The sequence below is a fragment of the Typopeltis vanoorti genome, chromosome 25 (genome assembly GCF_054136105.1).
Source record: "Typopeltis vanoorti isolate ZY-2024b chromosome 25, IOZ_Tvanoo_1.0, whole genome shotgun sequence".
NCBI classification, from domain to species: Eukaryota; Metazoa; Arthropoda; class Arachnida; order Uropygi; family Thelyphonidae; genus Typopeltis; species Typopeltis vanoorti.
This window is the reverse complement of record NC_143573.1, coordinates 17397463-17423455: the sequence shown is the minus strand read 5'-3', so window position 1 is coordinate 17423455 and position 25993 is coordinate 17397463. Positions and strand designations below refer to the sequence as shown.

General features: G+C 34.7%; 1 protein-coding gene across 2 annotated transcripts in view; it reads right to left on the bottom strand.

The window, feature by feature from the left end:
• The window catches only part of LOC150092575 (dual specificity protein phosphatase CDC14C-like), a 301512-nt gene that overhangs the window by 62382 nt on the left and 213137 nt on the right, over positions 1 to 25993 (bottom strand). For both annotated transcript variants that reach the window (XM_090414344.1, XM_090414345.1), the window contains exons 8-9: positions 23456 to 23543; positions 6974 to 7204 (exon numbers count right to left, since the gene is read on the bottom strand). In XM_090414344.1, the coding sequence (XP_090270470.1) occupies positions 6974 to 7204; positions 23456 to 23543 (319 nt within the window). The remainder of the gene's footprint in view (positions 1 to 6973; positions 7205 to 23455; positions 23544 to 25993) is intronic.

Here is a 25993-nt window from a genome sequence, read left to right as displayed (position 1 = left end):
TGCAAGTGGCTATCTCAGCAAGGAGGCACAACATGCCACCAGGTAGGTAGTTATAATGTTTTGACTTATGAAGTGTGTGGGTGTGGGGAGGGGGATTAAAGTTTTGCTTTAAAAAATGACTTTGGGCAACACATTCAAACTGTTATTTTTTAAATTCTTTGATGAGGTGTTTTAATGAAACTGAATGCCCCAAGTTCAAAAATGAAACAAAAAAAATCTAACAGATTTCAGAGAACTGGAAATTTACAGCAGATTTTACTGTAGCTTCAGAATATAAACGTAAAAAGTTAAAAAAAAAAAAAATACTAACAGAAGATTTCATTTGCATCACCATTTTGCTTGGCATTTGGAGAGATTTTATATGGAACATTTTGGTTAGAGTCCAGTATTAACCTGAAAGTACATTACATCGCACTACCTCTGGTAAACTTTTAGCAGGTTTGTGACCAGTCAACCTAATTTTTAGCCTTTTTCATTTCCACAGAATTTCTAACTCAAGTTCTGAAAAATCAAAATCATTACACTTCAAGATTTTTTTTTTAATTTAAAGGACAATAAAAATGCCTTCTTGGATTTTAGTACTGCTTTAGTACTGTTCTGAAATCTGCAATTTTCCAAAATTGCAGATTTCAACTATTATTTAGCACCTCAATAGTGCAGTTTGAAGACCAACAGAACTTGCACCCTTTGAGCAGGTGTTTGTCAGATTGCTTCTTGTCATATTGTGAGAACTCACTATAGAGGATTTTGTGGTTGAAGGTTTAGCCAGTTGCATAATGGAATAGTAGGGCTTCTTCTCACAGACACTCAGGTTTTTCTTCCCACAAGACAAACAGACCAGGGAATGCACACAGTTAAGTGATGATGCATAGGGTGCATCATCACTTAATTATTGCACAAATGACGCATAGGGTGGTATAGTGTGGATGTTGGATTATGAATGTATACGCTGCCTGCTAGTATAATATAGGGTAGCCTTTCTCAATGAGTCCTGAGACTCGATTTCCCTCATCTCATTTCCTTTTTCAGAGAAAATGAGGTGAGGGTAACATCAACAACTTGATGGCAGATGTTTATCTCCCTATTTAGGAACAAACTACCATACACTGAAACAGATACCTGTTATCTGTCCCAAGATTTCCATGCATGAGAAATGCTATTCTCAAAAACTGATTATAGTTATATACTCATCTAAAGTAGAAAATTTTATACATTACATGTAAATAAAATAGCACTATACATCATGAAAAAGGTTACTTTCATTTTAGTAATTTTGCTGCAACAGAAAAGAAAAAGAGCTAGACATTTGCAATGTCTAGCCCTTTTTTCTCTTCTGTTACCTTGTTTGAATTTTTCACATCTTGAAATTTATTTGACAGGAGCCCCATAACATTTCTTTTCTGCTTTTTTCCAAATAACACACTTTTAGATTTAGGATAGCCATGGGTTCTCCACTCTCCCCACCCTTGGCCAACTTTTATATGGAGACTTTTGAAGAGAAAGTCTTAAACTCTGCCCTACAAAAACCAACCATATGGCTTCGCTATGTTGATGATGTGTTCGCTATTTGGCCACATGGCTCTGATGCACTCCACTCCTTCCTAACACATTTAAAACAACCAACACCTCAGAATCAAATTCACCCTGGAAGAAGAAAAAAACAACGACCTTCCTTTCTTAGACACACTAGTCACCTGCCAGCCTGATGGAACCTTGGTTTTCTCAGTCTATAGAAAACCCACCCATACAGGCAGATACATTCACCAACAATCCCCCCCCCCTCACAACAATATGGAGTCATTAAGACACTACACAACAGGGCTAAACTTATCTGTTCAAATGACAATGCCCTAACCACAGAACTAAACCACATTCTCACCACTTTCTCAGCCAATGGCTATCCCCCCCAAAAAATATTGAAACCAATAAACCATACCCCCCCCCCCCTCACAACAAGGATTACTCTAAATCCATCACCTATATCCGAGGCACCTCGGAAAAAATTACAAAAATCCTAAAAAAAACATGACTTAACTTCTTGTTACAGACCATATAAAAAATTGGCATCCCTTGTCCGCTCTGCTAAAGACCAACCTCCCCCCCCAGACCTACCTAGTGTATACCAGGTCCCTTGCAGCTGTAAGCTGTCCTACTTTGGCCAAACAGGCAGGACAGCTAATATCAGAAGTTCAAAACACAAGGACTACATCCGGTTTCGCCAATACAGCCACTCTGGTCTTGCAGACCATACGCTGGATATCCACCATAGAATATGGTGGAAGAAAGTCACGATAATACAACGTAGTAAATTCAAATACGAAAAGCTTTTCATGGAATCAGCCTCAGCCCTAAGAAACAATCCAAACCTCAACAAATTTGGTTGCATGAGACTGCCCCAAATTTGGGAAACCTACATCAGAAGACTTTCAGCCCAATTGCCCAAGAATACCAACATTGCCCGCTAGGAGACACCATCAGGACTTTTAGGAGAAAGAATAGCTTCCTGCTTCATCCTCATTTAACTGTTTGTTGTGCTTACATGCACGTCCTGTTTTTAAGTTCCTGTGAAAATGGCAACGTGACGTTGCCGAAATATTGGAAGTGTATTAAAATTTATTTTAATGTATATCCTAGTATACGTTGTAATTTCCTTAAGCTATTTAGTAAAAATGCATAACCAATGTCTAAGCCTTTCCACGAGAAACACTTTTAGGTTGTAGTTCAATTTCATTATTCAATGAAAGTCCACCATTTTAACCTACTGGAGACCTGAAATTGTTTCTAAAAAGTTGCCATGATTTCTTCTCTAGATAGGGTTTCTTCTTCTTCTTCCTTTCCAGGCTTATAGGCCAGGTGGCCTTTTCCGGACTCAATTCCATCTTTAGGGTCTTCCTCTGCATCGAGTACATTTTGGGTGGTAATTTAGAATTTGTTTAGGTTTTCTGCTTCTATTCATTCTTAGTATGTGTTCTTTCCATTTTTCTCTATAGCAAATAACTGTTTCATTTAGGGAGGTTGTAATTCTAAGTTTTTTTTCTGATTTCACTGCTTTTCATTTTGTCCATTATTGTGACTCCTTCAGTTCTGCGCAGAAATTTCATTTCGGGCAATATAGGGTTTCTAAGTTATTTAATCTTTAGCCTACCAGTGGTACCAAAGCCCAACCCAATAAAGGCTGAATAACTTCCATAGATGGGTAGCTATTAAAAAAATAATAATAATAATAAAATAAAATAAAGATTTCTCAAGGCTATGAATGCCAACAATTTCAAATTACCATTATGAGGATTTTTCTTATGTGTGGGTTTGCACATATATGCATATGTGTGTGTGTGTGTGTTATTTTTTTTTTTCAGGGATTTTGCATGCATTAAGCTATGGCTGCTTGGTACAGCTCATTCTGGTTGTCCAACCTAAAGAATTAAATGTCCTTTAATCTACACTGACTATCCAGGAGTTATCTAGAGAAAGAGATTCTCCCCCACATACATACATGGATACATTAAATAACATGATTTTAAACCATTTTCAATATTATTTCAAAAATACTTTTGCATGTATGCTGCATATGCAGACATTAAGAAATATGTTGCTACACAGCAATCAAACTGTATAAAATTATATACCTCTTTTCCTAGCTTGCAATATGGTCCATCCTTCTCTTATATAGTAGTCAGTGACAGTGAATAAACTGTTATACCAGGGGATGCAAAAGTAGGTTTACAGATCCTTGGGTTGTCTGATGCAAAATTTAGGTATGAAAATGTATCAGCCAATATTAATTAATGCATGGATTATTAAAAGATGATCTTTGTAATCATCAGCATGTTTTTTTCCATAATAAAAACTGTATATCTACTTTGCACCCCTGTATATACAGGCAGTCTTACTTTGCAAAGAGATAGAGTGATACTGGTGTGACATCCTTGGATTAGCAGAGATTCACTGGATAGTCAGGGAAAATGAGAGGTGGAAGAATCATCTGGTCTGGCAATAGTATAAAACATGAGATAGGAGCTGGATTTCTTCTAAATAAAAGAGGAAGAGAAGCATTATTAGGATATAAACCATTAAATGACAGAATAATAATGGCAAGATTTTAAGCTATTCCATTTAACATCACAGCAGTTCAGGTCTATTCACCCACTTCAGAAAGTACTGAAAAAGAAATACAGTTATACTATAGCAACTTGGAAATAACCTTGAAATCAGTAAACAAAGATATACTATTGGAAAAGAAAGATCAAAAGAGAAAGAAAGATCAGAAAGGACAATGAAGGATGGGAAAGAATAATGGGTAAATATATGTATGGAGAAAGAAATGAAAGAGGAGAAAGAATGCTTGAATTTACCTTGAAATATGACATGATAATTTGTAACACACATTTCCAACAAAAAGACTGCAGGAACTAGATGTGGCAGTCACCAAATGAAAGAACTTAGAACATGCTAGACATGATGCTCACAAATGAGAGATGGGCCACATGATTTCAGTAGTGTTGAACATTTCAAGGAATAGACATGGAATCAGATCATAGCTCAGTGATTGCCAATATCAAGTTGAAACTCTAGTGACAAATAAAGGCACAGATTTAATTAGAATCAGAAGGATAGGAGAACACTGAGTAAGGAAATTACAGGGAAAAGAGTATAGGAAAGTACTTGAGGAAGAAATGAAATCTATTACAGAAAATGAACTGGAGGAAAGAAACAACAAAATGGCATCTATAATAAGAAAGCAGTGGAACAAACAGTCCCAGAGACAGAAAAGCCAAAGAAGAAGTGGATCTTACAGGCAACATTAAAGATAATTCAAGAAAAAAGAGCTATAAAGATTAGAATTCTCTGGAAATGGAAGAAATGTATAGAGCAAAATGCAATGGAGTGAAGAAGGTGGTTAGAAAAGACAAATCAAGGAGCAACATGATGCACAATTTAGGCTGTAAGAAAGAAATAAGATCCATATAACAAAAGCTAAAGTAAACCTACAAGCAATGGACAAGATATGGAAAAGTAAATCAGTGAGCTTCTCCATAAAGCTGAGACCGCTAGAAACATGTATATTCAGTGTGCTTTCTATGGTTGTGAGTCATGGTAGTGGTCCAAGACTGTGAGATAAAACAAATTCTGGGTTTTGAAAGAATATGTTATAGAAGTATCCAGAAAATTCATTGAAAACAATTTAATGAAAGATAATTTATCAAACAACAATTTACAAAAAGCCAATTTATCAAAAAAATAAAATATAAAATTAATCAAATAAACCATAGATCGAAAGACAGTTCATCAAACAACAGTTGATGAAACATGCAATTAATTAAAAACAATTTATCGAAAGGTAATTCATCAAATGAACAGTTCATTGAAAAATGAATTAAAAGACATGTAAGGTGAAGGATATTTATCAAAAAGAACTGCAGTTTTTATTGGATTAATTTGTGATACAGGTGAATCTTAGCATGATATCCCCTTTATGTACATTAGATGTGTGAGGTAATTTTTCTTTTTCTTTTCTTTCTTTCTTTCTTTTTTTTTTTTTTTAGAGAGATATACCTTTCTAATGCAGTCACAGTATGCATTTCGTGTATTTTATGTGCATTTTACACTCTATTGCAAAGTAAGATGCAAAGAAAATCTAATGCAATAAATAATTCAAAGGAAACTAGTTTTTTGGACATATCTGCAGAATGGATAACAACAGAAAGATCAAAACCTGGATGTTTGGTATAATGGATGATATAAATAAAAGAGGATAGTCAAGGCGACAGTGGGTAGATGATGTGAGAGTTGTGTAAAAAGAGTTTGCAAAATCTGAGTCATCTGGTGGTGGACAGAGAGAAGTGGCAAAGGATGGTGAACAAGCATTGGACACCCATGGGCACTGGACCCAAGGGCAATGATGATACAGGCAGTCACCAACCGATGTAGTTTCTAATTACACTGATCTGAAAAACTTCAATGAAATTCTATACCAATCAGGGGTTCAGTTATGGAAGTCTAAGCAATATATGCAATGAAATTGCATGTTTCAGAGACAGCATATTAGCAGCATACCATTCAACCAACAGACTCATTTGTTTGCTGCAGTCTCCAATGAATGAATAGCTACAACACTCTGCCCCCTCCCCCCCATTTTTTTATCTTTGTGTGTGTATGTGTATACTGTGATTTGCAGGGTTAAATAAGGGAAGTAAAAGACCAAGTGATATGAGAAGCACACTTACTCATAAGTATAATAAGAGTGCTCTTGAGATGAAATAGGATATCATTAAGAATATAAAGGCAATTAAAGAATTACAAGCCTATAACATGACTTTAAACTGACTACACTGTCCATAAATACAAAACATTAAAGAACATTTTAAACGATATGAATTCGAAATTCACTATTATAAATGTTTCACAAATATTTTAAATTTATGATTTTCTTAATTTATTTATGCCATTTACCATGTGATTAAAACAATTTATTTGAAATTTCCCTTTTTTTATCATTTAACATTACATTATGAACATTTCTAGCACATATGCAGTCGGATACCATCAGTCTCCAAAACAGATGGTATCTGATAAACTTCTATTGAATACCATCAGCTTTGGAGGCTGATCCGACTTAGTCCTCAGAACACAACCCATCTGCAAGTCACAGACTACATGTACATTCCTCAGTAGTTTGTTTGTGTCATGTAAATGGTAGAAACTATTGTCATCAAACTAGGTATGATGTCTTCTGGTAGCCCAAAACTGCTACGTAAAAAGCGGGTTTTACATAATAGTCTTGCACATTTTGTTCAGTATTTTTTAAAATAATTTCCTTTAGTAACTCATAAATAAAACTGCAGCTCAGAAATACACTTTTATTTTACAGTTTGATTATCATCTGTTATTATACGTTTTTGCATCTATTTATGTTAGTAAATCATGAACCAGCTCTTAAAAATAAATACAATAAGTCATACAAGTTAATACCAACCTTTACAATGAACAGCAACTACTCCCTTTGCTTTCTCTACAATATCAAGAAATTCTCTCATAATGACATCACTCGGAGTACTCCCATCTACAAAGAACAAATCTTTATGATCAAATCCACTGTTAGAGAACCTCTGGGAATCATAGATTTTCTTGTTAAGCCTGATGATAGTTGTCACATTGTGTTTTCGGAAATATGGAAAATAGGTCTCAGGAGAATGAAGAGGATAACCTTAAAAATATTTAATATTATTTTAATATATTATTTAATATTATCTACTTATTTACTGTACACTTCATTACTTATGTATTAGATCTTCACTAAAAGTGAAATTCCAAAAATATTTCTACCATCATTATAGCAGTTTCGGAACTATTATAACAGTAAGTGCTTAAAGTAAAATCTTCACTCAAACAATATTTTGATGTGCCTTAACTTTAATATATATTTTTCTTAGTATTTTTAATATAGTTTTGAAATCAGGGGCAAGGGTTTAGGTAATCCAATAACACTGATCTAGAGACCAAGCATGGACATTTTTCAAGTCACTTTGAGATTCCAAATAACTGAGTGTTGGTTTCATACTAGACAATGAAACTCATCTTCAACCTAAAGACCTCTGCAAACAAACATCCATGCCACTGGGGTTTTGAACCTATAGCCTACAGGCTGGACAGCAGAGTATCAATGTAACATTATCAGTGTGTGTGTGTGTGTGTGTGTGTGTGTGTGTAACCACATAACATAAAGCCCCCCCCCATTCTTTCTTTCTTTCACACAGCTTCATTGCAATCACTCTCAGATATTCAGTTTCTAAAACAGTAAATCAGAACACTAATTTACTGTTCAGTAAAAACCTATCAACCAACTTCTCCTTGTCCTCTTTCAATCCATCTGTCTCTATTCTTTGGAATAGTTTCCCTCATTCAGTCTTCCACAAATGTGCCATTGGTTTTGCACTTCATTGCATTTATCTCCTTTCTCCAAAGAAAGGGAAAAAAACCTATCCGACTATTGTCCTACTGCACTCAACAAAATCAATGGAAAAAATCATAAAAAATTAACTCCTTTACCTGAAAGCCAACCAGTTAATTAATAACTGCAATATAGATTGTGCCACTATAGATCTCAGTAGCAGATCTCATCAACATTACTCATGCATGGAAAGGTTTAGTGAAACCCACATGGTCATCTTAAATATTTTCAAGACTTTTCATCAGGACTGGTACAAAAGCGTACTTATCAAATTACCATCATGTTTATCATTCATCTATTGCATCTGGATTGCCAATGTCTTCTGTGGTCATTCGTTTTGACATAGTGAATGGCATTCATTCTTAAATTTCTCCACTAATGTCAAATGACTCCATGGTTCTGTACTTTCATCCCCACTCTTTCTCCTATTAATAAATTATCTTCTATCAATAACTTCAAATCTTATCCACTATTAATCTGTACTCTTACTCAATTTCTATGCTGTTGCTAACAGTAATATCTTTACATGGTTCAGGGCACAAGAGTATACAGAGAATTTGAAACAGTAAGCAATAATGTTTTAGCTTTAAGCAAAGTAAAAATGAATGTCATATTGGGGGGGGGGGGGGGAGTAAGAATGTTTGAAAACGAATCAAAGTTGAGCAGCTTTCAAAAGTGAACTATAGACTCAGATATGCAGATATGATTGGAGGAAAAAATGAATGAGTTTGGCAACAAAAGTCAAACCTTGAAAACTGAGTGACAAAATTTAAAGAAACAATGAATGATTCAGCAAGGGAGGCATGTGGTGAAGTCGTTTGCAGGAATAGAAAAATCAGAAATTCATGATGGATAAAAGAAGTTAAAAATGTTGTATCGAAAAAGAAGAAATAATAATAATAATAATAATTATTATTATTATTATTATTATTATTTAGGCCTCCAAGGAGTCAAAAGACATATTGCAGGAGGTCCTTCCTAGGAAACACAAGTCTATCAAGACTCATTGCGGGAGGTCCCTCCTAGGAAACACAAAGTCTATCATACCACTCCTTAAACTCACCGACCGTTCTCGCTCTCACCACTCTATCAGGCAATGCATTCCATGGTTCAACCACCTTCCATGCAAAGAATCCTAAATGTTTCTGAGAACTTGGCCAACATATGCCCCAAAAGAATACAGAGTAAAATGGAAAAAGCTAAGCTATGTGTAAAAGTAGCTAAACAAAAGTCATGAGAACAATGACAAAAATAATGAACTCATGAATGTAACAAAATTATTATTATTATTATTATTACCCCAAGATCTCATGGAGTCAAATACTCATCTGGGAGGTTCTTTTATCACACATACATCTCATCATACCATGTCTTAAACACACTCAAACTCCTTGCAGACACCACACTCTCAGGCAAGGCATTCCAATCATTCACAACTCTGCATGAAAAAAACCTGCCTCTCACTCCCCTACTCACACCCTCTTTATACAGTTTCCAGGGATGACCTCTGGTTCCCACCTGATCTCCCACTATTCTCTGTAGAACTTCTCCACCATTGATCCTATAACAATCCCTTACCAACTTGTAGGTCTCTATCATATCTCCCCTCTTCCTCCAGACTCTGCAAATTACATCTCAATCTTTCCTCATACTCGACATTCCAGAGATCAGAAACTACCTTAGTCAAAATTTTCTAGAGAATATTGAAAAAGCTTTAGAAATGAAGAAAAGAGTATTGTAAAAAAAATAAGGGATGATAAAGGTGATATAAAAGCTGAAGATAAAGATATTCTGGATGTTTGGGTTAATTACTTTGAAAGACTGTTATTAAATGAGATTATCTTCTGCTATTCACATTTAATTCAAGAACAAAGCCATCAGGAGTAAATACTTGAGAAAAAAAACCCATTAGAAACCTGATGGGGAAAGGCAGATAGAATAAATGCTATTCAACCAGAAGTGTTCACTTATGAAAATATAAAAGTTCTACAGTAATTGTCTGCATAAGTAAAAAATGAAATTCCAGATGAGTGGAGTAGAACTATCAGGGTAATGGTCTATAAAAAGGAAAATAAAATGTGAGAATTATCGAGAAATTTTCTTATGAGTTCTCCAAATAAGGTTTATTCAAGTTTACTGGAGATGAGACTACAGAATGCTGTGGAAGAAAAACTTATTCTTCCCTAGCTTGTGGATGAGCAAGCTGAATTAATTAAGGCCAAAATATGTTATTAGAACCAGATTATTTCTTTAAGACACATACAGTCAAAGCATCATTAGAATATAACAAATCAGTATTTGAATTTTGTAGATCAGCAAAAGGCATATGATAAGGTGCCAAGAGAAAAGTTGTTCAAAGCATCATAATTACATGGTGTAAATGGAAAACTGTACAGAGCAAAGGAGATATAGAAAGGTGATTTAATGCAAAATCAGGTATACCATCACCAGTGTTATTCGACATCTTTATGAATCATGTTATCAAAAAAATTAGCATGAAACCTGATCCAAATAAATAAATCCAATGCAAGTCTTCAGGAATTCATTAAAAACTATTCACTTTAAAAACTTTATTATTATTATTATTATTATTATTATTATTATCATGTGACACCTCCAGGGAGTCCAAAGACTCGTCAAGGGAGGGCACCTTCTCTACAACTCCGTCTCCACCACTCAATCCAGCAACTACACTAATGGCATCTACTGCCCTCCGCCATCACAAGTATTTTCACAGACAAACACAAACATCCATGTCCACAGCGGGACTCGAACCCACAGTCCCTTGGCCAGAGAGAGGATATGCTAACCACTCAGTCAACAAGGCCAGCATATAAATATAAATAAAAAAATATACAAAAACATTGTAACGCATTTAGTTATAATGATAACAGTACTTTTTTGGAAGATAAATCACTAAGACATTAATTTTATGTGAACACAATGAATAAACGTAAATACTGCACTTCATACTGATACATATGTATGTATGTATGTATGGAGAACTTATATTTATTGTATTTTACTCTTGAGAAAAAAACAAAATCAAAATGAAATGCCCCCCCCCCCCCAGCCAATTTCTATATGAAATTTCTAGAAAAACAAGCACTTAACACTGCATTTAAACAGCCAACATCCAAAAATACATTTCGCTATGCAAAAAGAAACAAACAACAGTCTTTCCATCCTACAAACATACTAGTTATATAACTACCAAATGATTCATTATTCTTTCCTGTTTGTAGGAAACATACACTGTCTGCGAGGTACTTAAATAAGTCATACTACCATCCATTCCAATATTATGACATCCTCAAAAAGCACACAAAGCCAGGGCTATTTGTTCTAATGACATAGCCCTTGCCACAGAACTCAGTTATCTCCACAACACATTTAGTCAATGGCCACAACTAATATAAAACAGGCAAAATACTACACACCATCCCATTCCTCCCACACCTGACATATAATATTACAACAAAATTATCCCCATCTCCTATATCCAGGGTACATCTAAAAAGACAGTAAAGTTCTTCTTAAATATAGCATTCATATCACTTTCAAAACACATATTCAGCTAGCAATCTTCATCCATTCTCTGAAGGATCTGTCTCATCCTCTTGCTCATCTGTAATGTATAGGTCTTTCTTGTGCCTGCAATTTGGGCTGCATTAGACATACTGGTAGATCTGTTAACATCTGACTTAAATAATATAAAAACTACATTCATGATCATTTGTATGGCAAATTACAACTGGCTGGCTATGCTCTAGATACTCCTTCATACAGGATTAAATGGAAGAACTTTGTGCTGCAAAAAAGTCACTATAGACTATTTTGAGACTCAGCATCAGCTACAAAAAACTCCTCTAATCTCAATAATTAAGGGTGCATTAAGATTTGAGAGATATTCATTGCAAGGCCACATTTAACTACATTTTATTGAATTAACTTCATTCTTATTCCAACCCCTGAAGGATACCTGATAGGATATTACTTTCTTTTCAATTATAATTTAAATCATAACTGAAAAGAACAGTTATAATTTAAGTTTAAATTCAGTTGCAATTTGTGCCTGAAGATATAAGTTTGAAATCCAGCAAAGAATCAATAATTCAATAAAGTATATACTATGAAGTTGTTTATACTATGAAGCATTATTATGAATAAGTACCAACAACCAAACTATCATTATGTTTACACACAGAGAAAACTTTAATCTTGCCATTCTTTTCATCAAATTTCTAAAATGACAAATGTCTGATATTACAAGAACATCTGCATGCATTTTCAAGTTTTGGGAAACAATATTTCAAAGAAATCAAATGTAAGATTTTCTATTTAGCATCGAGTTGATTCAACCCAATAACTGCTTATTTTTACAAAACTAAAGCTTTGATTATGTGATAATGACTAGCTTAGAAGTTTGAATACCTTCAGAACAAGTTACTTTAGTAAATTCTATAATTGAAAGATACAACCTCAAGAGAGGCCCATATATTGTCTTTCATTATAGTATATTTTAGGGTTTCACTGACTTTCTGAAAGAAATATCTCATTTCACTTATTTTTGATGATACTCTGATCTCAAGGCGAGATCTGATTTCTCTTCTTGGATTGTCTTACACACCTGTAGCACTTACTCACAAAGATGTATCACATCTACAGCTTTCTCAGCCTCCCAAAAGTTGGTGTCCTTTTCCACTCAAACCACTAACTACTTCCCACCTGTACAACTAGTATTGCTAAATAAATTCAATTTCTCAAACTTAAAATACTCTTCTCATATCTGTAGTGGAGCACCAAAAACTTCTCTAAAAATGCTTGATGCTATCCAGATGATAACAACCCGTAATGAATAGATGATCTCTCTCTCTCTGTGAGAGAGAGAGAGAGAGAGAGATCAGAAAGTGTTCAGTGAAAGTGAACACTTTCAGATGATCAGAAAGTGTTCAGAGAAAGTGTTCAGTGAATCTCAGTGAGATTCACTGAACACTTTCTCACAGAGATAGATCTTTTTTGTTTATGCCCTTATTCCTTCTTCATGGGTATTTTTATCAGCAATGCCCTATCAAAATGTCCACCAACATTCCTCCAAATTATTCAAATCTGTTAAAAATGCAAGCAGCTATTGGTCAAGTCAATATCAAGACCTATCAAAGCAATTTCTTGTCTTCTTTAATTCCATCTACCTCTGTTCTTTGAAAGACTATTCATTATTTTATCCCAAGGACTAGTACCTACAGCTATTCAAGAAACAAATCAATAGATTTCTCCTTTCTCGCTAACCACCTGCCTGCACATGACACACTCTCTCTCTCATGTATGTAGAATGATATATGTATCAAAAGAGTGAAAGTGACTGTTCAAATTAGTAACATTCCCAATATCATTTACAAAAATATAGAAAGATATAATGAATGAAATAAAGATATACAGAAACAGATATATATTAAAATACTCTTCTCATAACTGTAGTGGAGCACCATAAACTTCTCTAAAAATGCTTGATGCAATCCAGAAGATAACAACCTAATGAATAGATGATCTCTCTCTCTCTCTCTCTCTCTCTGAGAGAGAGAGAGAGAGAGAGAGAGATCATCTCTATGTGTATATATGCATACATATGTATGTATGTATATATACACATACATACATACTTGATATTGCCAAGGATAGCACAAAATGCCTACCCTTCACAATATTAAAGATGCCATGAAATTTAGAGAAGCAACTACTTGGTGCCATTGTACACTCCATGTTATATAATCAATGTTTTTTGTTCATTTTCTATGTTTAGATAATATAGAAAATGAACAAAAATCATTAATTATATAACATGGAATGTTTATTCAAAAGATTCAAAATAATGCTTAATGGTAAACCAACATCAAGAGGACAAAAATAACATTTATCAAACTCATTAATATTCTGCTGGTTTTCTACCCAGCATCATCAGATTACAATGATAATTGTGATAGACACACAGCACTCAACCAATTGTAGAAACAATTTAAATTGTAACTGACACCTAATGTTCATATATGGCATCCTTTATGGGTCAGATAACTAAAAAGTTAATTCAGAGAAGTCCAGCTATTAGGTCTTAAAATGACAGTCTCTTAGACCTTTGGTAAATTAATGCAACCATACTTGTTGATGTTGGAAGAGTGCTTTGGAGACAGATCTGTAACAATTTCTATGTAATATAGATATTTTTCTCCATCTGATCTTATGTGAAGGAGTATCCAGAGTATAGCCAACCCTGAGTTGCCACACAGATGATCTCGGATGTAATTTTTATGCTCTTCAAGGCAGATGTTAACTGATCTACAAGTCTGTTCAAAGCGGGCTAACCTGCAGGTACAAGGAACTTTATACATGCCCTGATGTTCAAGAGAATGTAAAGATCACATCTTTAGGAGATTTGCAAAGAACTTTGGTTATTTTTTCTCTGTACCCTAACCGTATGGAATAGGAATGGTTTTGCTGTGATCCTGTGCGTTGTGTGTAGGAGGGATGGGGTGGGCATATAGTTTATCTATCTTATATGGGCTGTAACTATTGGCTAAAAAGCTGTTGCGAAAGTCCCTGAGTTCAGTTTCAAGGGTTGTGTCATTTGAATATATAGTCCTGCCTTATATATACTCCTGAGTAAGCAAGTTTTGAGGATGCCATACTGTTGGGAAGGGTGGTGGTGTGATTGTTTATGTAAATACATACCAGAATGAGTGGGTTTTCTGTAGATGAAGAAGGATAATGAGCCATTAGGAAGTAGTGTCACTAATATATCCAAAAAGGGGAGACTATCATTCCTTTCTTTTTCTATGGTGAAGTTCATTTTAAGATGTTGGTTGTTAAGATATACCAAAATTGCATCTAATGTGCCTGGACCATGAAGCTAAACAGCAAACACATCATCGACATAGTGCAGCCAAACTGTTGGTTTTTGTGTGGCTGTGTTGAGAGCTTGGTTTTCAAAATGCTCCATACAGGAGTTTACTAGAGAGGGGAAAGAGGGGGAACCAATAGCAGTCTCTAGCTGTTTGTATATTTTACCTTTCAAGAAAATAACCTTCATATATGGTGAATTTGAATAATTCAATTATGTCAGGGTAAGGTGGAGGAATGTGACTTAATAAGATCAAGGGTCTCTGTTAAAGTTACATCAGTAAGTGAAGTGATATCAAAGCTAATCATGATGTCAGATTCTGTATGAGTTAAATTTTCTATTAAAGTTTTAAAGTGCAAAGAATTTTTAAAAGATAAGGGAGGAAAGTGATTTGGGTAAATGTTTAGCCAGTTTGTAGGTGGGGCTGTCTATGATATCTACTAATTGATGAGGGGGGGGATATTGGGTTTGGAAATTTTAAGGACTCCACATATCTGGGGGTGGGGGTTTGACATGATAAGGTTTAAGTTTTTTAGTAATTTTCTAGTTTTTTTAAATAATTTGGGCACTTTTTTCCTTTGGGATTTTGTAGGATCTGTAGAATCTATGATCTGTTAAGTGAAGGAGTGTTTAAGAAGTTGATTCATTTTTCTGTTATACTCTGCTTGGTTCATAATGACAATAGCATTTCCCTTATCAACTTTAGTTATAATAATTTGTTTATTCTTACATAGCTTTCTAAGTGCTGATATTTCTTTTGGTGGAATGTTATTCTTGAGAGATTTGGATTTATGTAGATATAGATTTGTTTATGTATTCAAAAGGTTGCATTATCACAGTCTTCACCTATGTGAAGACTGTGATAATAAGTAACTTTTTTTTACAACTGGAACAAGTTCCAGTGGTAATAAGCACAAAATCTTTAAATTTTCAAGCAGAAGGCCAAAATTACATTAAAAACATCCAGAAGCAAACAAATGTCCATTTTTAACCATTGCTAATGGATACAGGATAAGCATATTTCTAACAAGATAACCTGTCAGCCAGTCAAAGTGGATGCATTAAACATTCTGATACAAGTTGTTAGTAAATAAAACAATATGAGGTGTTTAAAATTACTGTGCAAGAAATGTGAAATCCAAATTTCAAGCTATTGCAATTCTGTATACTATCTATCAAGCTTTCACCATCGATCACAAGTGAGCATCACATACAGCAAGGGACAAACTCCGCATCATCTAATATACAGAAGCAAATGGCAACAGAGCAGTAGCTAGGGAATATGACATCAATTAAGTCAACATTTATCTCTGGAGAAAAGAGAAAAATCACTTGAAGGAGCTTCCCAGATAAAAGAGATCAAGATGATGCAGATTCAAGACATCAATGAACCGGGTCTAGAGCTTTATGAAATACAATAAACTGTCCTGTTAAAGATGTTTCTGAATGATATTCATATTACCTAGAAACCTATGAACAGTTCGACAACTCTCAAAGTAATAAACCCTCTTTGTTAGTATGTCTTAATATCTAAATATTAGTCTTGAGATTTGATTAAGACATTCAAAATTAGTAATTTTCTATTGTGGAGAATTTTCACCCTACAATACAGTGCAATAAATAAATAAATAAATAAAACATTACACATCTGGCATTATTTCAAAGTCATCATCATCAAATTCCTGACATTTAACCTCAAGGAGTATACAGGATATGATAGTACTACATGAAAAATTTACATCATTACTAACTTCCTATGGTTCCTATGTTATTCCTACCTACAATTTTCTGCCAAATCAATCTGTTACCTGTAAAAGCTACAACATTGTCAGATCTTATATTTATATATCTATCTTATAAGGCACTTTTTACCATATCAATCCACCTATGTCTTGGTCTTTTTCCAGACAACCTCGCAGAGAACACTTCTTTGGCTAATCTTTCCTCGCCCATTCTGTTTACGTGACCACACCACTTGAGATTAGCTCTGCTAACGCATTCCTGGATGCTGACAATGTTAAGTTCTTTCCTAATATCCTCATTTTCAATATGATATTGCCATTGACCATCTGTTCACACCCCTAATCTTTCTCAGGACTCTCATATCTGCAGTCTCTAGTCTTTGGTTAAGTATTTCACTTCTCACCCAGCTCTCAGATCCATAAGTTAAAATTGGTTTGAACATTGTCTTGTATACAGCTAATTTAGTGTTTTGACTAATTTCTCTCTTATTCCATATAAATTTATTCAGTTGACTTCCTACCATACCAGCTTTGTTGATTCTGTTGTCTATTTCCATATTTAATTTACCATCTTCACTAAAAATCGTGCCTAAGTGGCTGAAATGTTTTTTACTTGTTCTATAGGTTCTCCATTCACAATGCAGCTGATATTTTCAATGCTTATGCCTATTTTCATTATCTTTGTCTTGTTATTGCTGACCTTCATACCATATCTATCACAAGAGTTATTCAATTTAGTCAGGGAATCTTGCAGACTTGTAGCAGATTTATTTATAAGTATAACATAAAGCAAGGAGCTGACATTAACATCTCCAATTTTGATATCAGGTTTAATACCAGTTTCCTTCATAATGTAATCCATATAGATAATGAATAACAGAGGTGATAATGTACATCCTTGTCATACACCAAATTTAACATTAAACTATTTCCCTGTACTTCCTTCAATTCTAACTGCTGACATACAACTCAAATAAAGACTAAGTATTGCTTGATATAATGATCCATTGACACCATACAACTGTAGCGTTTTGAATAGCTTCTCTCTTGGCACCTTGTCATATGCTTTTTCCAGAATTACAAAACTTAAATAGATATTTGTTATATTCCCATGACTTTTCAACGATTTGTCATAAAGTGAATAATGATCCTGACAGTCTCTATTTAGCCTAAATCCAGATTGTTCCTCACCAAGCTTCTCTTCTACAATCCTTCTCAGCCGTTTCTCAAATATACTGGCATAAATCTTACCAGGAACACTCAGCAGAGAAATATCTCTATAATTCTCACAATCAGTTTTATTTCCCTTTTTATATATGGGTACTATGAGAGCTCTACTCCAATCATCTGTAATTCGTCCTTCTGTCCAGACCCTCTGAACTATGCAGTGTAGCCACTGTAAAACGTTTATATCTCCATACTTTGATGGGCGAAAGGACTTATATAAGATGGATGGTTTGCATGTGAATGGATTTGGTGTGCTGAGACTGGAAAAAGTGTTGCTGAATGAAGTGAAAGTGGATGTGCAGAATCAGGGAAACTAGAGCTATTGTGGGGGGGGGGGGATCGATATGCAGATATCAGGGAAGCAATTGAGTGTAAGAATGTGTATAATATGCCTGAGCTGGTACGAAGGACAACAAATCAGAATGGGATAGTTAGTATAAGGCATCAAGATACGGGTGGGACTAACAGGCTTCTGCACTTCATGTATACTAATGCCAGGAGTATTAGGAACAAGAAGGAAAAATTTTTGGCTTTGGTTGGCTCTTCCTGGCCAGGTCATTGGCACTAGTGAGACATGGCTGACAGAAGATGATATAGCTAGTGGGATAGAATGTGAAGGGTATAGTGTGTTTAGGAAGGACAGAGAGAAAAGAATGGGGGGGGAGTGTTATTGATGATAGCTGACGAACTACAGCCAAGGATAATTGAAGTTGAACTGCAGGATAGTGAAGAGAGCACATTTGAGGTTATTTGGTGTGAGATTGAGACTAGTGGAAGAAAATATACAGTTGGGTGCTGCTATAGACCAGGTGATAGAATAGATGGTGGCGACAGTATACATAGACAAATAGATGCAATGAGTGGAATTAGATAATTATTATGGGGGATTTCAACTATGGGGTAACTACCTGAGACAGCATGTAATGGAATATACTAGGGGTTCAAGAGTACTTGACCTAGTAATTGCATCTGAGAATTTGACTGTAATGAATATGACCATGTTGCCACCAATTGGTGAGAGTGATCATAATGTCTTGACCTGAGAGGTGGCTAAATGTGTGGAATTTTCAAATAAGAAAGGGTACATGTGGAATTACTGGGCTGGTAAGTATAACAAGCTTAGGAGATTTCTTGGTTCAGCGCCATGGCATGTACAACTGCAAGGGCTGGAGGTTGATAGTGCATGGGAAGTGGTAAAGGAGCGTTTGAAGGAGGTAATGGCTGACTGTATACCTAGAGTCCGGATAGTAAATCAAATAGGGGTTAAATGGATGAATAACACCATTAAGCTTGAGCTGCAAAAAAAGAAACAACTGTGGAGAGAATTTAAGGAGAAAGGTGACCTGCAGGCACATGAAGAGTATAAAGCACAGGCCAGAAAGGTAATGAGTGTGGTAAGAAAAGCAAAAACAGATTATGAAAGAACGTTAGCCATGCAGGCTAAAGAGAATCCCAAACAGTTTTTTCAATATGTTGCAAGTAAAAGAAAAAATGTATACGGCAGAATGATTTTAAGGAATGCCGATGGTAGGGAGATAACTGAATCAGTTGATAGAGTGGAATTACTGAGCGAGCACTTTGCAAGAGTATCTCATCCAGGTGGTGATATTGCAGGAATGAAGAAACCAATAGCTTATAAGAGAATTGAGGTGAATAGTATATTACAAAACCTTAATGTGAATACACCTGTGGGATTGGATGGTACAGCAGCTCAGGTCTCACGTGAAGTGGCTAAAGAATTCTCAGTGCCCTTGACCATTTTGTTTCATTTGAGTCTCAGGTCTGGGCTAGTCCCGAGGTGTTGGAAAGAGGGGAAAATAGTTCCACTGCATAAAGGAGGTTCCAAGACTGATGTTGCAAATTACCGACCGATTAGCATATCAGAAGTCGTTGACAAGGTTTTGGAGAAAGTAGTCAAGAGAAAAATACAACAATGGATAGATGAAAATGGGATACTGTATGGGGGACAGCATGGTTTTGTGAAGGGTAGATCATGCCTCAATAGCTTGCTTATGTTTTATAACATAGTGACAGCTGAACTGGATAAAGGTAATGGGTATATAATGATACTGCTGTACCTTGCTAATGCCTTTGACAGGATACCACATGGAATTCTAATCAGTAAACTGCAGCATATGGGGATGGATATAGGGTTGGTGAGATGGATAGGAGGGTGGTTGATGCAGAGATGTCAGAGAGTAGTTTATTCAGGGGTAGAGTCCAAAAGACAACTTGTGACTAGTGGTGTGCCGCAGAGTTCTGTTCTTGGACCACTACTATTTAATTTGTTCATTAATGATATAGGAAAGGATCTGAAAAGAACTGTTCATTTATTTGCTGATGATTCAAAGTTGGGTAGAGCAATAGTGAATGCACATGATGTCAAAATTTTGCAGACTGATTTGGACAGAGTGGAGGACTGGGCTAAGGAGAATGAATGTGAGCAATTCAATGTGGCTAGATGTATGGTTATGCATTTTGGGGGTGAAAAGATTAGAAGTATACCACATTGGTGGAACTGTACTCCAGGAGATTGCCGAGGCCAGGGATTTGGGAGTGTTGGTGGATAGGGAGTTGAAGTTGAGGGGACACATTGCAAAAGTGGCTAAATCAGCTCATCAAATCACTTGGTTACTGAAGAATACTTTGACAAGCAGAGACAAGCAAGTTATTGTTCCTCTGTATCAAGCCTTCATAAGATCCCATCTAGACTACTGTGCACCAGGGTTTCTTCTTGATGAGGAGGGGGTGGAGAGGATCCAAGGCGAGTGACCAAGATGATAGCAGGTCTATGGAATGAACCTTATGAGAACAGGTTGAAGATTTGTGGGTTGCAGAAATTGGTTGATAGGCGGAAAAGAGGTGATATGATTGAGACATTCAAATTACTGAAGGGTTTCTATAAGATTAATTCAGAGGATATTTTTCAGAACAGAACTGGTGGTGGGAGGACTAGGGGGGTCATCCATGGAAACTAAGCAAGAGTGTGGTTAGCAAGGGTGTTAGAGCTAGGTTTTTTACTTGGAGAGTGGTGAATGAGTTCAATAAGTTGCCAGAGTCTGTTGTGGGTGCCATGACTGTGAAGGAGTTCAAGGCAAAGTATGATATATACTGTGTGGATGTTGAGTAGTTGTTTAGGGCATCCCTCGATGAGTCTAAGGACTCCTTGGAGTTGCCCGTAATAATAATAATAATACTTGCAGTATTGTACGATTTATACTTGCAGTATAAATACGAGCATTTCTGGTCTAATATCATCTACTCCAGCTGCCCTTCAGACTTGATGGCTTTTTCTACTTCAAGCATGGATATGTATTCCTGATTGCATGCCTGGTCAGTGTTTTTTATCACTGTGCTGTCATCACTGCTAGTTTCATTTAGCAATTTTTCAAAGTAATTACTCCATACTTCAAGGATATCTTTTTCTCTAGTTTTCATATCACCTTTATCATCTCTAATTCCTTCTACAGCACTCTTTCCTCCATTTCTGAGCTTCTTCAACAACCTCCAGAATATCTTGCCACCTTCTTGATATTTATTTTCTATGTTCTTACCAAAGTCTTCCCATTACTTTGTAGATTTTTGTGACTGCTTATAGATGATAGATGAATTTCATTGCTTGGCAAGACACCAACCACTTATTGGAGGTATGAAGCAGCTTGAAAAGATCTCATGTTTGGTCTGCATAGCAGGGTTTCTGGACCATGTAAAAAAAGCTAATTAATATTTTTTTAAAAAAATCCTTAGCTTACCCATGTACTAATATACTATAGGTTTTTAACCTTTCATTGCAGGAATCGTATAAATCGTATTGCTCGCATTCTCTGTTTATATAACAATACCACAGAAACAATTTCATTAAAAGATTAAACACCAGTCACTTCATTGTAATTTTGTAGAAAGCAAAAAAAAATACAACTTCAAAATTAATTCTTGACCAAAAGATGTTATTCTCCTCCCTCCTTCAGAGTAAATTACATTAATTTGATAACAGTGTTTAAGAACAGATAGTTCAATTATCTCAAAGTTAGAATTCATTGCATTAGAGATGTATAAAACAAAATTATTGTTTTTTAATCATTATAAGAAAAAACTAATAATTTTTTTTGGACTCTTTGAACTCTTTAGAACAAGAGGCCTAAGCCACTGGTACCAAAGTTCAAAACAGTTTAAAAATGTTTGCTGTTTACCAATTTTGGGAATGTTTTGGGACACTATAGTATATTAGCATATTAAAACCTATAGTATATTAGTACATGGGTAAGCTAAGGATTTTTTAAAAAAATATTAATTAGTTTTTTTACATGGTCCAAAATGACTGTACATTAAATTTTTGATGGAGTATTTACTAATAGGATATAAAAATCAAAACATTTCAGTGAATATTTTCTATAATTTATCAAAAAATGTTTCATTTTTTTGAACTTGTTCTTTGCAATTTAAAAATTCCTGTCTCTCCATACTGCATATGACTGCAGTTGACTCATTAACTTTTGTAATCTCCATTTCTCACTCTTTCAACCTCTTCCTTGCTCATTCATACAATGTGTGTGTGTGTGTGTGTGTGTGTGTGTGTGTAAACTCCACATACTTAGTCATGACTCATGAATGCATTTTATTAGCATTTTATTAAAGCATATACGTGTCATAATGTTTTGACATAATTTTAACGCAATTACAGGGTGTTCGGGATAAATTTGACATATTTATAATTAATTATATTTTTCCGTAAGTTACATGTATTAACACACACTTCTCTTCATTTAAAAGTTTGGACCCTTCTTCATTCATATACAAGATGTCAGAAAGGATGGATAGCTGGAACCCACCTGAATCATGGAAGAGAATAACTTGTATCATGATGATTCGTGCCCGCCATCAAAATAAGGATATTACGACTGCTGCCCAATGCTCCCTGAATACAGTAAAACAATCAGGCATGAACTAGAGACTTGCAATGGTGACTACGAGGATGTAGCAAGAAGAAAGATCCCTAGCAGACGATCTGATTGCGTTCGTACAGCAGAATTCCTCGCAAATCTGCAGGAACAGGTGTTGAAGAACCCTGGCATTGGAATTCGGGCTTTGTTCGTGGAGTTGCTAACTGTAGTCAAGCCCTGGATAACAAGGGTAGCCAATGGTAGGCCGTATGTATGGCAGCAGGATTCGGCCCCTTGCCACACCTCTGGGAAAAGTCAAAAATGGTTGTCTGAAAATTTCTACGACTTCACCAGTCCAAATGTTTGGCCTCCAAACTCCCCAGACCTTAACCCCATGGATTATTTTGTATGGAGCGCAGTTGAAAAAGACACCAATCGCACTTCCAGTAATACAAAAGCCCAGTTAATGGATAAAATTAAAACAGTTTTTGCGGCCCTTCCCAGGGAGACTGTAGCATCAGCTTGTTCGAGGTTCCGAAGCAGAATTGAAGCTGTGATCGATGCTAATGGTGGTTATTTTGAGTAAATCTTGTTGATAGTATTGTAATTAACTCTGCCTGTAATGTTTTTTTGTCAATTCATTAAATTTAATAGATACAAAGAAGATTTTCTTTTTCCTTACGAAACTGTCAAATTTATCCCAAACACCCTGTATATGGACAAAATGAAAATTTAAAAAAAATGAGTAAAACATTTTCTCTCTTACCATTTTCTACTTTACTTTTTGGATGAGGACCACAGAAAGCAATAAATTTGTTTGGCACAATCCAGTTGAGATCACCATTTTCAACTTTCTATAATAAAATGAACATGAGCTCTGGATCGTAAAATACATTAAAGGTTTATTTTATATTTTTTAGCATACTATTCTTTATTCAATAAAACTATAGTTTCATTATATTATATATTTCACTTGGTATCTAATTACTCTTATAGATAATAAATTCCCAGCCCATGAAATGTAAGCAGGAAAATTCTATTATATAAGATATTCAATGAAATTTCATTAGGCAGCCCTTTTAGTTAAAGATCCAGTACCTGATAATGGTTTCTGAAAATGAATAAATGGAAAAATCAGAGTTGGTACCTGGAATGTTTGGAGTATAATATACAAAGAATATGAACTATATGCAAAACTCAAGGTGGCAAAAGTTGATTTAGCAATAATCACTAAAACAAAAAAGAAATTAAGAGTAATAAAAGAATCAGAACAATACAAAGAATCAAAACAAATATATTGTGGAGTCAGAAGAGAAGAGAGAGCTAGATCAGGATTAATGATATGGATAAAGAAAGACTGGGAAGAAAATATAAAAAGTTACAACTATTGAAGCAAAAGATTACTAGAAACAAGAATAAAAACAAAAAGAGGTCATCGAACAATTATAGGGGCATATGCTTCAGTAGAAAGTAAAGATGAAGAAAGTGAAGAATTTTATAAGTCATTACGGAATATATTAGATAAAATAAACCCAAATGATTTTATATTAATAGTAGGTGACATAAATGTAAGAATTGGTAATGAATCAATACTCTCTGATGGGTAATTGCAGAGAAAATTGTCTTAATGAAAATAGAAAAAGATTAAGAGAATTTGCATCTTATAATAACATAAAAATAATGAACAGTTTTTTAAGACAAAGATGCTGATAGATTTATCTTATCAGCTAGAGATCAAAAATGAATAACTGACTACTTGATACCTAACAATAAACTCCAAATGTGGAATGATGAAATCAAGAATATAACTGAAGATAAAAAAAAATGCATACATTAAATGGCTTACCTCAAGAAAACTGAAAGACAAAACAGAATATAAAAGGAAAAAGAGCAAAGCATAAAGAGAGACAAAAAAACTTTATAGAAAAAGTTGGGTAATTATATTGGTAAATTAGAAAAAGAAATATATAAACTGCAGCCCAAAATATATAAAGCAATAAAGTTCTTATAGAAATAAACCAAAGGTAAAATATAGATGACAAACCAATGGATAGTTTATTATTATTATTATGAATTCTGGAAAGGAAATTAAAACTCAAAATTATTATTTAAAATATTTTTTGGAAATGTAATTAATAACAGTCTCCCAAATAACATTACATCACAAGAATTAAATGATACATTAAAAGAAATACAAAACTGAAAATCATCAGGAGAAGATAAAAATCCCAACAGAACTTATATGCAGGAAATAAATTTCATCAAGGATTATTCCTTACTTTAATATACAAAATATGCAACACAAGAAGTATATCCAATGACTGGAACCATGCAACTGTTACACTACAGCGTAATAAGTTTATTAAATACAGGTTATATATATCTATATATATATATATATATATATATATATATAGGGCCGGCACTAGGCTGGACGTCGCCCACCTGTAAAGCTCAAATGGGCTTAAATGGCCATTATAGTTGTCAATCTTAAAATCCTATATCACATTACACCTGGTTAGAATGCGTTAGAATCATTAGAATTACTTACATTGGTGATATGACAATTTCACAGAGTTCTGTACACTCTGCACCAGTTGAATCAGGCCAAACGACTACTAGCCTTCAGCAGAGTGAGACTCTAAGGTCCCATAGAAAATACATTACGGGATAGGATCATTGCACAGGGCTGCTCTGAGCCGAGCGAAGCAGTGCACTTGCTGCCTAAGAAGGCGAGTTCATGATAATCTTAGTGGGAGAAAATCTGATCGATTTTTATGCAGAATATGTAAATTTGCAGCAATTATATTGACTTACCTAATTATTATTACTTAATTCGTTTACAAAAATTTAAAGAAATGATGAAACTTCATACTAGCACTTGGAAATGGCACCCACCTCGTAGTGGCACCAGCCTGCAATGCAGCATGCTTCCACCGGCCCTGTGTGTGTGTATATATATATATATATACACACTCAAATACTGAAGAACAGAATCAAGCCTATATTAGAAAAAAATTATAAATCAAGAACAGAATTACTTTAGAAAAGGAAAATCCTGTATATATCCTAAATTCAGACTCAAACTACCAATTGGAAAAAAGAAAAGCATTCAACTTAGAAATGCAATAAATGCATAGAAATTTATGAATGTCTATTGACAAAATTGACTAATTTTGATAAAATAGATATAAACTCTTGGATATACTAAAAAAAAACCACTTGCCTATAAATGAAAATTATTATGATGAGCTATATTTTGCAGGCATTTCTGCAAGCCTGTGTAGCTGAGTAGATAGTTATT